The sequence below is a fragment of the Numenius arquata genome, chromosome 8 (assembly GCF_964106895.1).
Source record: "Numenius arquata chromosome 8, bNumArq3.hap1.1, whole genome shotgun sequence".
Classification (NCBI taxonomy): Eukaryota; Metazoa; Chordata; class Aves; order Charadriiformes; family Scolopacidae; genus Numenius; species Numenius arquata.
The window spans coordinates 12,528,048-12,546,035 of NC_133583.1; the positions used below are offsets into that span (position 1 = coordinate 12,528,048).

Sequence of the window (17,988 nt, forward strand, 5' to 3'; positions counted from 1 at the left end):
ACGACGTGAAGGGAGACAAAGCTCATCTCAGGAGTCAAGGTGAGGGAGAAAGTCAAGTTTGCAAACTCTCTGCTCCCTCGCCGGCACAGCGCTCTCAGGAACCGAGACCCGCTCCCTGTGCAAAGAGCAGGCAGGGCACAAATCCCTGAGATGCACAAGGTTTTCAGGGGCTCTCCTGTGATGCACCCCACTCGGAGCTCACTGCAGGTACCCAGCTGGGGAGCCCACATCTCACCTGCTTCTCCCTGATCAAAGCGGAAAATCTGAACAGGCTTTGGAGAAGCAACCTGCAGCGAAGGCCTCCAAGGCTGGCTATACTCTTTGCAAAAAGCTGTCCAAAAGAGATCACTCTGCATTTGCTTATCTATAATTACTGATCAGCTGGAGCACCACCATCCATGGGAGGCTTCTGGCAGGGTAATGAAATCACTTGCATTCTTGAGCTCCAAATTCTTTGCCCAAACACACCCCGGCATCTCCTCCGACACTCCCACAGCAGAGCCATCTCCCCGCTGCTCCAGCACACCATCCACAGCTCCTCATCAGGAGCTCGCTGTTAGAGGCTTTAGACACCCTGCTTAGACAGCACATCAATAATCCACACCTCCTCTATTTTACCACATGCATATCTCAAACTGCCTAAAAACCCGTACATGGAGTAGATTTCACGGCAGCCTGACAAGAAAGCAAATTCACAATTACTTCCAGTTAGGAAATTCTTGGGTAAACGCCCCAGGACATCCAGCATGTTCCAGCCCATGTTGCTGTAACTTTCCAGCTCGCTCTCCAGCAAGCCTGGGAAGCAGGTACCATCACAGGAAAACACAGGCTTCTCCTTTTGCGTCGCCAAGTCACTCCTATTAACTGTTTCCAGGAATAACAAGATGCTTGGCATTTTCGGTCACATGGATTACTGCTACAGTCTGCAATGCAGTAAACTCGCTTTTTCTTCCACAGCTTTGCCAAACCCAAAGCCCTGGTTTTAAGTGAGGTTCTGCCCTGATGCTACGCGTTCCCACACGCCCAAACCAGCTGTGGGTGCTCTGGTCACCGTCCCAGTTTACAAGGGTAAAAGGAGGTGGTTTCTCACTGCAAACACCACTATACTCAATTGCCCTTTCCTCTGGCAACATCAGCACCCACAAAGCTGACATCTCTCTCTCCCAGCCTCACACTGCCCCACCAATCCGTTCCCAGAGCGCTCTCAAAAAGCCCAGGCCACTTACGACTGATGGACGCTGCAGTTGTAGAAAACAAAATCCACGGAGGCAAACTTCTTCCCCGTCTCCTTAGATTTCAGGTAGAGCTTCACCACTCGCTTGTCCCCTGGGAGAGACCCAGGCAGAAAAAGGCATCAGAAAGGACACAGTGCACAGCCCAGCATTCAGCCCAAGGCTTGTGATGGGCTGGAGGGAGCTGGGCATCACCATTCAAGCCCAATTAACTAGCAAAATCCCCCAGATCTGCAATAAAAAGTGTTCACCCCCACTCAAATGGGCCAACAGAGCCCAAGTACAGCTCTGAGCCCCTACAGCTAACTGCAACCTGCTAGCGTGGAGGCAGGTGCCTTGGGTTGTACTGGTGGTACTGAAGAGGAGCTTAACAGTTCTGGGGTCAGCAGAATGTCCCAGAGTACATGGCCGCCCACAGCACATCTGCCCAGGAATGGTCCACAGGTGGGAACAAGGCCAGAGTGCTCAGGACTGGTATACAGACCACTACAGTGTCAGCAAGCGGCTGTGCCCATGGCTTGAAGGAGACCAAGGACCAGTCCCCCATGTGCGGCAACATCCTCCCTCCTATACCCTGAGAACTCAACTTGGATCCTGCTCAGGGCCTGGGGATCGCTGTCATGGGAGGACTGTCCTCCTCCACATCTGGCTGTGGGGCAACAATGGTGACAAGGTTTGTCTCAGGCTTTCTCCCCACCCCGGGGCCCAAGCTCACCACGGCCCCTGGTGATCGGGATGACGTCCTTGGCAGAGGGAGAGCTGCAGTAGATCTTTCCATCTTCAATGCGGCTCTCAGACTCGGTGAAGTCTTCAAAGGAGCAGTTGACTCCTGCTGAGAGGTCTGGGACGTTCCAGGCCTGCAGGACCAGCTGGGGAGGAGAGGCAGGAGCATTAATACAGAAAACTAGCAAAAAAGACTCCTCCTTGTCTGCTATGCGTGAGTTCAGCCAACAGAAAAGACCAAGGGTGCAATCCCTCCTCCACCACCCACACAGGGAGACCTGCCTGGGGCTTTCGCAAGCAAGTCCCATCCATGGACCTACCCGCTCAAGCAAGGAGTGTGGATTTACATGGGTTAAAAGACAGAGTGACTCACCCTCCTGTCCTCTGCCATCACCATACCACAAGCCATTACACCTCACCTCTACAGAGACCAAGCACAGAGTCAGGCTAAAGAGTGTTTTGCGGAAAGACATCCGCTCCGGCAGAGCCGAGGAGGGGAGGAATCCACCTCTTACTTCACAAAGTCATTCCCAGGGTCAGCAGTTCTCACTTTACAAAACGCTTGCCTTATTTCTAATTTGAATTTTTCACAGCTTCCAGCCATTAGTTCTTGTTATGCCTTTCCTTGATAGATTAAAAAGCCCTTTAGTCCCTGATATTTGCTCCTTGTAAAGGCACTTATACTCTGTAATCAAGTCACCTCTTAATCTTCTTTTTGATAAGCTAAGCAGATTGAGCTCTGGAAGTCTCTCACTGCAAGGCATTTTCTCCAGCCTTCAACTCATTTACATGATGTTTACGGGAGGTTTTCAGCCTCCCCCTTTAAAAGCTGGACTCCAGCCTGAGCACAGCATCCCCGCACCGACCACACCAGACCTCCATGCAGTGTCCTGCCATGGGTCGGGGAGATAACCACCCTCAGAGCTGAAAATGCCACCCAGATCCTGGCTTCGCCCAAGAAGCACGGAGAGCCACACAACGAGGGCTCAACCTCAGCACTGTTTTCCAAGATGCTGGGCAAATGCTTGTCTTCTCCCTCCACATCTAACTTTAGACTTGGCAGTATCAAGCCCCAATTTCTCTGCTAAATCAGCCCTGCTCAGAACCAACTGCTCCGCAGAGGAATCTCACCCCATAGCAACCCCCAGCCTCAGCATCCCAGCAGGTCCCATCTGCAGCCATCTCACATTTATTTCCATGTTACCAATGAACGTTAGCCCCTGCAGAAGCGCTTTCCAAACTGTTTTCATCCGGTGACAATTCCCCTCTGACGAGGACTTTTTGAGATTTGTCACGGAGCCAGTTCTTAATCCACTTAACACGTGCTTTATCAATATTGTATAATGCTAATTTTTAATCAGAACGTCGTGTTGTACCAAGTCAAATGCCTTGTAGAAGCCTAAAGACATCACATCCCCACAGTCCCTCTTCTAATTCAAGTCATAATTTCATCAAAGAACAAAATGTGGTTTGTTTGACATAAAACCGCGTTGACTGGCATTAATTATATTCCCATCCTTAAATCTTTATCAGTTGCATCCTGCACTCATTTTTTTCCCCTTTAGTTTTTCTAAATCTGATGTCAACCTAAGCAGTCTCTGACCATTTGGTCCATCCCATGCGCCCTTTCTGCATTGGGGCAAAAACATGAGAACTTTCTCTGTTTCCTGGGCTTTTCTCAACATTTGCTTATTATTACAAAATGTTAATTATTTAGTATTCTCTTATTACAAATATCCACAGGCCAAGGAACTCCACAGCAGCTCTTTCAGAACTCCTGAGTGCCAGATATCCAGACAGGCAGTTTTCAAAACTTTATTGCTAGTATACGCTGTTTCATATTCTCTTCACAGTGCTAATGGCCTGGAAAATACTTCGGGGAAGTCCATCATCCTTTCTGTCTGCACAGAGAGAGAAGCGACTTGTGCATCGAAGTCTCATCCCAAAATATCTACTGCAGGCCAGGGTCAGAGACAGGCTATTGAGCTAGATGGATTGCCGACCTAGGAACGGCAGCTCTGATGTTGGTGTTTGTATTATGGAGAAATATTTATTGCTCGCTTGTGTCTTTTCTGAATAATCATCAAGTGGTTTATTATCTCCATCAATAGGCCAGCCCTCATCAATGCCCTGCACTTTGCTCTGTTTTATTTGTCTAGGACTTCTCTTTCCCTTTCTCCCTATTTGTCATATACTTGTTAGTTATTTTTAATTGCCGCCTCCCCAGCCGTTGTCCCCAGAAGGTCAGGAGGTGGCTGGGGGGGGTCTGCGGGCAGCAGAGGTGGCTTACCGGGACCTCCGACATGGTGACCGAGATGTTCTTCGGCTGGACGGTGAGCTGGACGCACTGCCGCAGGTCGGAGGCGAAGCGCTGGGGCTCATCCGCCCGCTCACACCGGTCCTTGCGCGAGCATCTGGAAGGGGGTGAAACCACCACGGTGAGGAAGAGAATTGAATCCCCCGGCGTCCTGCCTGGCTCTGGGCTGATGCCACAGCAGACAGGCCCTTTGGCATAGAGGTGATGCCCAGTTAGGGACCTTGGGTGCTCGAGTCCTGTACAGGAACTTTGCTTTCCCCTTGTGCTAGCACTGGGGACTTCTGGGGTGTTTTATCTTCAGTTTTTCTTATTGGCACAAGGCTGCCAAACCAGGGAACCCATGGGCAGGATTAGAGGGTCCATGCCAGCAGCTTTGTCATGCATGGGTGCTCATGAGCACAGCCTGGGCGCTGCGGGAAAGGAAGACAAACCTCTCGGACCACTCCATCCCCACATGTTTCAGGGCCGAAGTGCGGGAGGTGGCTCCCCAAGGAGACCAGCAGTGGGAACGGACACTGTTTCGAAACCGTGGTTCACTGGCGTGGCTGATCCCGTGGTACTTACATGTTATGGAGGACGCACCAGCCGCAGTGGGGGTCCCGGGAGCCCAGACACAGCTCACAGCTCTCATACTGCTCGCAGCTCTCCACCGGCACCCGCGTCACCTGCGGGGAACAGGCAGGGAGTGAAGGAGGACAGGCTGCGTGTTTCCCCACTGTGTCCATGCCCAGACCCGGCCAGAGACGGAGCTCACCCTGGCCCACAGCTCCCACCCCATTAAAGAGGAGACAGCAGCAGGGAGCAGTCTGAGCCCCTACCATCACCCACTCCCATTCCAGGCAGCACATTTGCAGGCGACACCTCCACCTCAGGGAGGCTTTTACCCCAACCAAGCCCTTTCCACCACTGCATCCTTGCAGGGCTGTGGGAGTGGGCTGTGCCGGCTCAGCCCCTGCATCGGCTCCCGGTGCCGGCCAGGCACCCCACGGCTACCACAGCCCTGCTCCGAAAGGGTTACCGGTCCTTTATTAATAGCTCCTCCAGATTTGATTAAAATCCCCTCATGCTCCAAGCCCTTCGAGCTCTGTTACAACTGTTCATTTAATTACTTTCCACCAGCAGTCTGATAACACCAAGCTGGAGCAGGGAAGAGAGTGGGTTTTATTAAGGAGAGGGGAGGAGAAGAGGGGGACGCGAGGAGCCGGCAGCACTGGGCAGCTGCCTGTGCCTACTGCGCTCGTGCCTCAGTTTCCCCACTGCTCCCACAGGGCAGGACTCACTTGTTAATTAAAATTTGCAAACTTCTCTACTTGAAGGCTAAACCTGGGGTGCTCTTCCTCCTCCCAGCCCAACAGGGGCTGGGCTCAGTGTGATGCCTACAGGACTGGGATAAGGCTGGCCAACCAGTACCCTCCAGTTTGCATACCAGTGAGGATATCTGTAGCATTCCCACTTGTTTGTCCCTGTCATTACTGCAGGCAGGCTGTGGTGAGAGGATCAGCAGGGGGTCCCCCCAAGTCAGATCCCACACAGGCATATGCCGGCTCCCAGCAGCCACAGTAGCTCTTGGGGAAAATCCCTAGTCCAAGTCTGTGTTACTCCCCCGCCTGCAACCACATCTCCAATATCTCCCCTGCAGCGGGAAGGCTTAGCTGAGCCAGGCCTGGGACAGAAACATGAAGGACTCCAGACCCAGTTTCTGCCTCGCCTGGGAAGCCCCAGGTTTCCTGCAGCAGAGCAGAAACCAGAGACAGGCGCTGCGAGAGGGAGGGAAAGGGCTCTGCTGTTCCCACGGGACTGTCTAGACAAACCCACGGCCCGACTCCAGCATCCTTCCCCCTCCCGAGCCCCCAGGCTGGTGGCCAGGAGAAATGTCACGGTCCCAGCTCTGCCACGGTCCTACTCATGCACACCTCTGCCGGGCTGAGGAGCAGAGATGCTGCAGGATGCAGGCACACCACATCCCAGAACAGCAGCCCCTGTGTCACACCACGAGGCACGACACCAGACCCAAACAGTGGCACCGCCACGGCACGAACCTGCTTCACCCGCTCCACTGTGGCGGATGAACTTGCACCAGCAAGATCTCCCACAGGTCGGGGATCATGCAAACACTCGCAAAGCCAACCAAAACTTCCTCCTGTGAGCCCCAATCACGCTGCCAGGATAGCAGCACCGGATCTCGATCAGGTCTGTACCTCTGGTAGAAGAGAGGCGGGGACCAAGGGGTGCACACCAGGGCCTGGGGTCACACCAGCCCCATGTCCCCTCTGCCCCAGAGGAGAAAAAGCCATTTGGAACACGGAGCTTCTGCTAACCTGCAAAAACCCTGCTCTGGAGAGGATGTCCAAAACAGGAAGGAGGTTTATGGCCAGCCCCTCGTAGCAAGGAAGGGTCGGGCAGCCCTCAGTCCACAGGGACCATGGGGATTTCAAGCAGCTGCTGCTAACAATTACTGCCTGGGGTATGTCCCCAGCGAGGAGAGGAGCAGCAGGGCCACCAAGTCAGTGCCTCGGGGCAGTGTTTTTGCAGAGGAGCCAGGAGGAGCTGCTGCTGTTTCCTGGGACAGGAGTCCCCAGGGAGCAAAAGGAGCTTTACAAAAGCAAAGCAAAGCTCCCACTGGGGAGCTGCCCAGAAGGCTTCCCAGTGCATGGACTGCAGGCTGGGGCCGCAATGTGGGCTGCCATGTCAGGAGAGCAGAGGGGCTGCCATGCCATCCCTTCCCCTTACCTGTTTCTCGGTCATGGCGTAGATGTGCTGGCGGTCAGGACTCAGCACCAGGTCTCGCAGGATGGAGCTGCCCTCGTGGGCCACGACGTTCTCATACTGCAGCGCTTGGTGCTTCCTCTCGGCCGGCAAGTCCACCAGGATCTGTGGGGAGAGCAAGAGGAGGTGAGCACCGTCTCACACACACCCCAGGGAGTGGGAAGGGGAACATGTCCCATTAGAGATGCCACCTCTCTGTCACACGCCAGCGTGGCCACACCACGGCCACCGCAGCACGGCAAAGCAGCAGCCGCGCTGCAAACATCCCTTTCTAGAAGACCACACTGCAATGTTTTCTTCCCCTTTTTTGCATGTCCCATGTTTCTGTTGACAGCATTCACCCTTCTCCAGGGAGGGAAGCCATATATGTGGTCCTCTTCTGCACTACTCTGCTTCCCCCACTGCCACTCAGCCCCAAAAAGCCCCTCCAACTTGCAGCATGGCAGCGACAAGCCCCCAGCTTGCCGCAAAGCAGCAAACCCTGTCTTGCCACAGCAGTACGGAAAGCAGCTCACACGCCACGCCGCACCGAGCCCTGGCCAAGCAAGATGCGGTGCAGGCAGGCAGGGCTCCCATCTCCCCATCCATCAGAGGAAATGCTTAGGCTCGTGACTGGGGAAGTCAAGAGGGTCTCAAGGAAGCTGGGGGTCAACAGAGGTTCAGAAAGCGCCTTTGTTCCCTGAGCAGGAACGTGGCAAAGGCTTTAATCCCCTTACGGCTCACAATTACGTTAAAGCTCTTCCTAAGTACACTGGTTTCTGGCTGTACCGGCGATAACCACATCACGAGGCACCACGGGGCCGGAGGCACCCACCGAGCAGGAGCTAAACTCAGCTGCGCTACTTGCTGCAACCTGATTGCCACCTCCACAAGCAAGAGACACTTTCTGCTAATGCCATCCGTCACGATCTCCCAAGATTCGGGCTGTCCCATGGCACGGGGCAGCCTCAAGGGAGACAGTGCTGGAGAAATGGCTGAGTGGGTCTGGTCTGCTCCCACGGGATGGGATGGGATAGGATGGGATGGGGGCCACCCCAGGAATACATTCTGCAAAAATAAAAGAGCAGCAAACAGAGAAGCAGTGTGTCCAGCAAGATGGAGCAAATGCTGCCCGGGATCAGCTGCACACCACTGCTGCACACAAGGCGGGGGCTGGTCTGGCACCCCCAGCCACAGGACTCGGTAACCCCCACGGCACAGGGGCAAATCTGCTGCTTTGAAGCAGCCCCCAAAATGCATCCCACGGCCCTGCCCTGAGCATCGTGCCCACTCCCCCAGCACAGCCATGCCCAAGCCTTTGTGCCCCCCATGACAGTTGCCTCAGCACCCTGGCCACCTCGTCCCCCTCCTGCAATAAATCGCCACCGGCATTTGCATAGCTCCCAATCAGGAGGATACGGGGCCAGGAAAGCAGGATCCCGGTGTGCAGCTGATTAGCATGGAAATGTATGCGGCTCACAAACAAACCGGGGCCCGTTTAATTAGAGCGGCGCCTTTGATTCACCGCCAGCCTCCTGCATGCACCAGCCCTGGATTATTTTTAGGCAGTTTTACAAAACAAATGTATTTAATTAAGAAAGAGACCCCTGAGCAAGCAGAGAGCGACAAGTCCTGCACGGCAGCGAGCAAAGGGGCCGCCCTCTCCCCAGGGGACGTGGGGACAGAGCTTGCAGGGCCAGGTGTAACTCTTGGGAGCCCACGGCACAGTCAAAAACTCCCTGTACGTCCTGCCCCAGGACTGGAAAGCCTTCACCATAACCCAAACCGGTCCTAGTACCTACCCGCCTTCTCAGCATCCTTTGCCAGACACATACACAGACTCTGCTCCCCATCACCCCCACCCGGGGTACCACTGTGTGCTGGGGAACCCAGAGATGCCGAGAGCCCATCTAAAAGCCTCTCCCTTCCCTTTCGGTGGGGGTTCTTTCTGCCCAGGACCACTCCAAACATCAGAAGAGGTCAAGCCTCAAACACCTGCAGTACAGGGCCATGCAGCACCTCCTGTCCCACGGTACCCAGCATCACCCTCAGGACCCAACCCTCCCTCTCCCTGTGTCCCCTCACACATCACTGCTCTCCTGGCTCTCAGCTTCTTCCCTACAAAATCCTGTCCGAGCCAGCCTTCCAAAGGAGGGTAATGGGGAGCATCCCCCCCTCCCAGCAGCAAGGGAATGTTTCTCCCCCTCGCTAAAGCAACGTGACAAACGCACCTTTCCAACCCTTTTATGGGCTGCAGTTGCGGCACAGAAGAATCGATATAGTTTTACCCTGGTTCTAAAATAGATCTATGGCTGGATGTCGCGCTGGCAGTAATTTTTAACTAGCGGGGTAATTTCCCCATTACATTATTGCACTGCGCAGTGCTGGGAAAGAGAAAGAGATGTATTAAAAAAAAAAAACAACAGACGTGAAGCACTTCCAGTTAATTTGAGGCTCCAGGAACATCCTAAAAATATTCTCAATAGTCAAACAGGGCTGAAGCCCAGCCTGCCACATGTCAAGGTGCTCTGGTGGGGGGCACGGGGCCACCCCATGCATGCACACGTGGGAACCCTCCTCTCCAGAGCCTCTCCTCCTGCTAAGGATGCTCTAGAGATGGGTTTGGGATTCAGGAAAATGAAATTTGGAAAACCTGGCATTCAAGTTGTTTTCTGGTTGGCCAAAAGGCAGGGCATGAGAGATTTTTTGAGTTAGGTCATGGTAGGCAAACCCATCCTACTGCTCCTCCCCAGCACCAGGAGATCACTGGCAGATAGACTCCAATGTCATCCCACGCCAGGAGGATCCAAGTGCCCACATTGTCCACTGCCATGTGGGCAGAGATGGGAACCCTGCATCAGGGCTTTTCCAGTGGGATTAGCCTGATGGGAACCTGCCCATCCCAGCTGGCGGGAAGGGGACAGGCTGTTTGGACCATAATGCGGCGGAGCAGTGCATGGGATGCACAAGGTGCCTCCCAACAGATCTCTTACAGATGGTAGGGAGGGATAGGGATGGCTTCCCCCCCTCTCCCCACACCCGCGGGGCAGGGGAAGGGGGAGAGGATGCGGTTTAATCAGAGCAGCCCCCCTCGGAAACATGTTCCTTCCTGCCCACCCTGCCTGCCTTCCCACCCGGGGGAAAAGACATTTACCAAAAATAAATAAATAAACCAACCTATTAACCTTTCTCCTCATCCTGACGCTGATATAATTACCCAATACTAATAATTACTCGCACTAATTTCTCGCTCAGGATTCCTGCCCTCGCTCTTGACTGCCTCAGGCTGGCTTCAGGCATCGGCTCGGCGGCACTGCATCCTGCGAGGGGCTGGCAGGAGCCCCGGCATCGGCTGGACCCCGGAGCCGTGCCACAGTGGAGGAGAAGGAGCGAGGGTGGGCTTGTTGGCCTGCTACCTCATTAAGAAAACAGAGGAGACCGGAGGCAAGAAATTACAAGATCCCTGCTGGGGTGAATCATCTCAAAGCAAGCCCAGAGGCTGCTCTGTCAGAAACCTACATGCACGCCCTCCCCACCCTAGCGAGGAGCCCACCCCATGGGGCAAGCACCCACCACAGCTTCACTCTGAAGAGGGATGGGTTTAAGATCTGGTCCCCCAGAAGCCAAGTGGGCTGGTGCAGACAGTGCAAGGCCAGGAGATGCAATGGCATCTCACCTTTCCAAGAGGTCCCTCACCTCCCAGGCCAGCCGTAGAGAACCCCAGCAAAGGCATGATAAGGGAAAAGAGGACTTCGACCCCCGGGCACCCCAGCATTACAAGTGACCCTGCACAGCACACCCCAGCCAGGTAGAGGCAAAGGAGGCCCAGAGATGGTTCCTGGGGATGGTCTTGTCTTGGCCGGAGATTTGAATTTCAATCCTATATAGGTTTTGGAGGAGGAGAACACACCACCTCGCTAAGAAGCGTGCAGTGGTGCAGGGTCATGGCCGGACAGCCGGATCAGCAGGTCCAGCTGCTGTCTTGAGCCCGATGCTCCCTCCAGAGCTCTGTTCTCCTTTGCAAACCATGATGCTGGAGCATCCAGAAGCTTCGGCAGGGCCCCGGCCCCACTGCATCCAGTGCTAGTGAAGAGCCACTGCCTCGAGGAGCTGTAGAAGACAAGGCTGGGACCGGAAACCCAGGAGAGAGAATGGGAAGCAAAAGCACCGGGCGGACAGAGACAACACATCAGAGGAGAGACGGCTCCTTGCATTGCAACCCACTTGCTCCCCAGGGCAAGATGCCCTCCAGGCTGGTCCAGGTGAGCAGGCCATAACCCAACTGCCGCTCACCGAACCCCCAAGGGGAAAACCTCTCAATGTCCTTACAGTCACCAGGAACAGGCACAACGCAGAGAGAAGCATCTCCCCAGGCCCGCCTTTTGGAAAGACAGGCAATGAGAGGAATGAAGGGCAGCAGCCGTGACCTGGCAGCCACCCAGCGCTGGCAGCGGGTCCAGAGGAGGACAGCGGCAGAGGATGGGGCTTTACAGCTCAGCCCGGGCCAGGGATGCCAGGCAGAGGGGGAGGAAGCACAGCCGGAGAGGGAAGGCAGCTGCAGACATGCCAAGGCTGCTTTTGGATTTAACACGTGCTGTCAGGGATCTGGCTGGGGTCTGGCCAGGGTCAGAGGAGTGCTGGGGTGGGACACCAGCTCCCTGCAGGACCAAAAACACATGCTTGAGGGCACAGGCAGAGGGTCCCCAAGAGACCCAGCCTCACCACAGGGGAGACTCTGCAAGCCCACTGCCGGGAAGAGACGGCTCTTCACCTCCCCACAGCCAGACTCCCGACGGGGGTCTCCCACCCCAGTCTTCCATCGCCCCCCCTCTGGGCTCTCAAGCCCCCATCCCGGGTCCCAAGCGGTCCCCCGCAGACCCCTCCTCCGGGCAGGAGAAGTGCTCAGCCACGCTTTGTACTCTTATCTGTATAGGGCTGTGATTAATTCGCAGCGGCTGGCAGCAGCTACAAGAGGAGGGCGCTTCTGCCCGCCTGCCACACTTCAAAGGCAGGGACTTATCTGCCTGAAACACACTCCGCAGCCTTTTCACGGGGACCCTTTCCAGTTCCACGGGGCTTGCACAGACCTGATGGGCAACGCGAAAGAAGGGCTTATTTACCGGAGTGCATTTCAAAGCCTCTCTCCTCTTCCCTCCCAACACTCGCCGGGGGAAGCAGCGAGTCCCCCAGCCCCAGGGATGTCCATCGGGGACGGAGACTGAGCAGGAGGGAACGAGACGGGGCTGCGAGGAGAGGATGCTGGATGGGTCTCTGGTGCTCACGGCTCAGGCACCACTGAAGCCCCAGGCTGCTGCACCCAAACCGGTGGGTGCCCATCCCCTCTCCATGGGAGCAGGGTCATGCTAACACCCCCAGCATTGTGCTTTGATTTTGGCACCATCCACCCAAACAGCACAGGACAGAGCAAGCAAAACCAGGAGAGGAGCAGGTCCTGGCAGAGATGACCCCTAACCCATGGAGCCACCTCCCAAGAGGCAATAGGGGACCCATGCAGCCCGGCCACCCCAGGGTGGAGATGACAGCTGCCGGGTAGTGTCACACAACACTGCGCCAACGAGCCGACAGCCGGAAAGGGGGTATCTCATGTCCATCCACGGGGGCTGGCGGGGGATAGGGACCACCCCGGGGTGCCAGCCTACACAGCCCCTCCTGGCATGTGGCCTGGGTTCACCCTGAGGCAGCAGGGGGGGGACAGGGACACCGGCTGCCCCTCTGCATGCCTCCCCTCACCAGCCATCCCATAGGGACCAGCAGCTGCCGCCTGCATGCCCCTCTCCAGTTTCCAAAGGAGGGTGAGGGGTTTAAAATGACGTTCCTGGATCAGCTGCTCTGGGGACACACACACACTCTTCTTCCCCCCCTCCCCAGGAAGGTGCAGGGGCTGCCCAATGAAACGCGGGGCCGGGAGCAGCTGTGGGACCAGAGCATCAGCTGTCCCAGGGGGCACAGCTGGTGGGGACGGAGAGCTGGAAATGGGGGCACCGGCGTGCCATGGGGACAAAAGTGGGGAGGAGGTGGCAGGGGAGAAGGCAGTGACTCCTGCTCCCTCCCACTGTATTGCAGGTTATCAAATTTTGGCATCCAGGGTGATGAGGATTTGCCTCTGGTTTTGCTCGGGCATCAAGAAAATTGCCACCAGGAGAGCCCCGGCCATGCTTTACCAGGGCTCGCCAGACGCCTGCTCTCTGCGGGGCGGCGGGGGCACCGGCAGGGCTTTGGGGGTGCATCTCCCAAGGGCTCGCATCCGAGGCTGGGGACAGGACGGCTCCGCAGAAACATCCCAGCTATGCGGGGCGAGCTGGCAGCCGGCACCCTGGCTATCTCCGCTCCCCGGCCGGCTGCCCCGCCAGCTGCCTGCACAGGAATGCAGCAGCCGGGCAGGGATCAGACACATGCCTCCTCCTCCTCCCAGACGGGCAGGCAGCTGCCTGCTGCTGACTGCTGGAACCCGGCACGCTAGGGCGCTGCGGAGGTGGATGCCGGCGTCCTGGACTCCTCAGCCGGGAGGAGGTTTTCCTGGCTCCTCGCATGGGGCTGGGATGCTCCTGCCTCATCATGAGTCTGACGAGGGCGAGAGGAGCTGCCCAATTCCACTCGGTGAAACCCATTCGTTTTATAAAGGTGAACGCAAGCAAGGCTTTTGTCTCAGGCCTGACATAGCCCTGAGCAGAATATTGGGACTTTAATTATAATCAGTATAATAAAGCAAAAAACAAGGAGATACTTAATCTAAACCAACGCTCATAACAGCAACAAATGCCAGTGACTTGCTGACACTGACAGATACAACACCGGTTCATCTAACCGGATTCAAAGCACATGTTGTTGCCCTTGTGTTGTCCCCAGGCAGTATCCTGAGCCCGGCCACGTGGACTGAGGACACAGGCACCTCTCTGGGAAGGTGGGGTGGCAACTGGGTGAAGGCACTGGGGTTCGCCATAGGGGAGAGAGGGAGGCAGGGGGGTGACCCTGCCCCAGCAGGACTCAAAAACACAGCACCACCTTCCCCAAAACGCCTCAACCGCCTTTGTCTTTCGCTCAGAGTCATTTCCATCTTTTCCTCTTGTTCAGCCACCCACACAAGCAGTGCTCCACCAGCTCCTCGCCCACCCTCTGCAAGCTTTCTCAAAACCTCCCCTGACCAAGTCTGCCCGCATTGCCCCATCAGCAGGACAGGGAAGTACAGCCCAACACACCGTTCCAGCGATTTTGACAGAACTAAAATGCTGTCAGAAAAAATCTTTTCCACCTCTCTGTACCAAAACCGAACTACTGGAAAGGGGGAGCGAGTGTCAGGGCACCGCACGGGAGCAGCACTTTTCACCAAAGTCAAACCCAGGTGCGGGAGGGAGTGATGGAGACAATGAATAAGGGAAAGGAATTAGAAGCACCCCCCCGTTGGGAGCCACACGGCATGGGATGGGTAAAGGCACTTGCCTTGCTTCCCTCCCCAGCAAAGCCCCGGGTCCCAGCCCCACGGCTGCTCCAGCGGTCTCGAGCCATTGATTTCCCAGCTTTGCCCTTCAAAACTCTCCTGGCTCAGCGCCCAGTTTGTATCGCCTAGTCGCTCAGGAGCAAAATATCTCTATTATTATTGCAATTATTTCCCAATCAGCATCGCTCAGGGCTGAGGCGGTCAGAGGGGGGCCCCCGACAAGCGAACCGATGGGCAGCCTCTGCCCCGGGGGCTGCCGGGGACGGGGCGGGAGGTGCTGGCAGCTGCCAAGCAGCACAGGGAAGGACGGGCGGAGGACAGGGGACCCCGGGGACCCCTTCGTGCGATGCCGTGGACCGACAGGGTGGCAGTCCTCAGTCTTTGCTGACCCTCTGCCAAGCAACGGCGATGCAAAATAACCTCTGCATGGAGTGTGCGTGCAGCCACCGACCCCACGCACTCTGGATGCCATGCAAGTGCTTTACCCCCGAGGCGCTTCACGGCTAAAGGGAACTGACGGGAGCTCCAGGGCGTCCCCGGGGACACCACAGCAGCCACTGGGGCATCGGCTCCCTGGGGAAGGAGCGACGGAGCATCACAAAGCTACACCTCCAGCAGCGCAGTGCCAGCACCCAGCTGTGCCCTTTCCAGCGTAAATGCATAGCAAAATCCCCAAAACTGCACCTCACCACAGACACGTCCCTCTCGAGGGAGGGGAATGCAGGCAGGTAAGTGGGTCTTGCTGTTTCTCAAGCCCCGGGAAGAGAGGAGGGATCTGCAGAGGTAGGAGAGCCCAGTAACAGATGGGGAAGGCATTTTAGCCCTGCAAAATGGAAGGGAAGAGCAGAAAAAGCACACAGCAAAATGAGATGGGGACCTTCTCACTGCATCCCACTGTTCCCCTCCGTGTAGGAGAAAGCCCTGGGTGACAGCAGTGAAGGGCAGAGCACATCACAGAAATACAGGATTATTTTCTCCCCCGTTCATTAATTACCGTAGGCATCCCCAGTGTCCCAGCAGGCCCCGGGCGTGCTGAAGCCATGGCGATGTGTCACCCTCCCGGCTCCCACGGGACTCAGACTGCACGTGACCAGCCTGGGGCGAGTTAATACCTAAATGTCCCAGAGAAGTCCCTGGGAAGAAAGCTCTCACCTGAAGGACTCAGTACTCAGTATTCCAAAAAAAGCCATCTCTTCACTGCCAAGGTACTGGCTCCTTCAAGGAGACCGCACCCTTCTGTCCCCTGGGGACCAGCCCGGACCCTTGGTACCAGTCTCCTGCAATGCACAGCCCATCGCCCTGGCTGGCAAGCAGAACAGACCCAGAGCTGCCATCCCCAGCCTCTCCACAGCTTAGAAGCACCACTTACTTTCCTAACAATGCTACTTAGCTCAATAGGGCGGCAGAAGCCCTCCCTTTCCAAGCCTCGCTGCACTTCTGACCATGCAACCAGACCAATATAATCCCAAGACGAACGTCAAGGGCTTGTCCCACCATCCTCACACTCCTGGCTGCTTGGGACATGCCTATGGCCAGGGGCTCAAACCCCTGCTACCTGCCAGCAGCGATGGGGATGCTCCCCATTCCAGATCTCCATCAGGGGATACCAAAAGGCAGGGAGGAGGCAGCGGGGCTTTACTCAGGAGGAGGAGGCAGTGAGGGAGGAAGGATGAGCTCCCGGGGCTGCAGCACAGCTGGAAATCAGCTGGATCCTTCCTCCTGCCTTGGCTCCAGGAAAATAGCTGTTTCCTTCCTGATCCCTAGAACAACACAGCAGCAAGAGAGGAGCTGCTGAGGACAAGGCAGGGGACTCGGTCTTGCAAACCCCTGCGGTCAGGTCCCCTCCCACCCCAGCGCCCGCACCAGCAGCCCCACACACAGATTCAGCACCAGACAAGTCCCCATTTTGTCGGGGCTGCCTGCACCACGGCTTGCGTCTGGATTTATCCATCCATCAGACTGTAAAGCCTTCTGCAGCCCCATCTCAGCAGCTCCCCATTCATTCAGCTCCAGCCATGTAAGTGCACCAGCTGTTATTTCCACGGCGTGCAAGCCCAAAGCCATTTGCTGCAGCAATACATTGCAGCGAGGGGGATGTAATAGGAACTAAATCCACTGCCCATTCACCTCCACCCAGGGAGAAGGACAACACTGACTGCACGGGGGAAATTCAGCTTCGATCCCTTCCTACCGATCAGGCCTCTTGTTACTGCAGCTCTGGGCTGTCCTGGTGGTTTATCTCCATGGACAAATCTCACCAGACTGCCCAGAAGAAGCCGATAAGCAATAAACGATCAGGTTCTAAATATCACAGGGCACAGTGGCAACATCAAATATTACCACCCAGCACAGGCAGCAGGACTGGACATGCAGAATCTCTTAAAGATTAAATGACAAAAATCATACACCAGATGATGTACTTCATGGGAACATAACCCATGGCATCAGGAGGCAGCAGAAAGTTACAGCCACACTTTTTTTACTTTTTTTCCTCTATAGATAAACATCTCTACTATTGACGTGTCACGATCAAAACTGCAGGCTCTGCCTCTCCTCCCAAAACAGTCCCTGCTCCAAACATAAGCACCTCCAAGATTAGAGAAGAAATCTTCCATCTTTCCATGCTCAGTGTCGCCGGCGATAACAGCCGGCTAAGCCTGGCTCCGGGCTGAGCGCACTGGAGAGTGCCTGCAAATATTTTGCTTCAAATACACTCAGACCCTCTCACTCACTCCACCTTGAGCTCTTGACGTGTTTGCTAAATTCCCTGCTCTCACCTTTCGTTTGCGTTTTAACACTTCGTTCCCACACCTTAAACCTCTGGCCCTCCTACAGCATCTCTAACCCCGAGAGCCACATCCCTGGCTGCATTACACCCTTCTCTGCACCTCCATAAAGCCGAGGGAAAGCTATGGGGCCATGGCTCCCCACCACGCAGAACCTGAGTGATGAAAACCACTTCTCTGCAGTGGGCTCTCCATTCAAAACCAGGATGAAAATCAGGCTCTTCAGTGCAGATAGCAGCAATTTCGCAGGAGAGATTGAGAAGATTTAAATATAGAGATTGCTTTCCCTAAGGATGCTGCTCGAGATATTTAAGAGCTCAGGTTTTACACAGCATGGATTTCCTTTGGCACGGATGCAGAACTCCCCGCCTCGCTTTTCCAGGCAGCAATCCCTTCTTCAGGCTGTCAGGGAACACCAGGTCCCGTTCGCTAATGCGGAGCCCATCAGTGACCACAGGGCTCACCTGGGAGGTAAACTGGGGTGCAGGGGGGCTGGAGTCCACCCAGAGCTTTCCAGGCATGACAGCACCCAGCCACAAACTGTCGTAACCCCAGCTCTTCCAGATCCATGCAACGGGAAACAGAGACCCACTAACTTCTTAATAAATTACTCCTGGGGATCAGACCTCTCTCTGAAAGCCCGGCTTTTGCTAAGACCAGGCCAGAGCACACGCCACATTCAAACCTAAGTTCTCAGAAGATCTTTGAGGAACACCTACCACCCTTCCC

General features: G+C 55.7%; 1 protein-coding gene across 3 annotated transcripts in view; it reads right to left on the bottom strand.

The window, feature by feature from the left end:
• The window catches only part of PLXNA1 (plexin A1), a 102,780-nt gene that overhangs the window by 59,419 nt on the left and 25,373 nt on the right, over positions 1 to 17,988 (bottom strand). For all 3 annotated transcript variants that reach the window (XM_074152553.1, XM_074152551.1, XM_074152552.1), the window contains exons 3-7: positions 7,003 to 7,143; positions 4,837 to 4,937; positions 4,246 to 4,369; positions 1,948 to 2,101; positions 1,227 to 1,326 (exon numbers count right to left, since the gene is read on the bottom strand). In XM_074152553.1, coding sequence (XP_074008654.1) covers positions 1,227 to 1,326; positions 1,948 to 2,101; positions 4,246 to 4,369; positions 4,837 to 4,937; positions 7,003 to 7,143 — 620 coding nt within the window. The remainder of the gene's footprint in view (positions 1 to 1,226; positions 1,327 to 1,947; positions 2,102 to 4,245; positions 4,370 to 4,836; positions 4,938 to 7,002; positions 7,144 to 17,988) is intronic.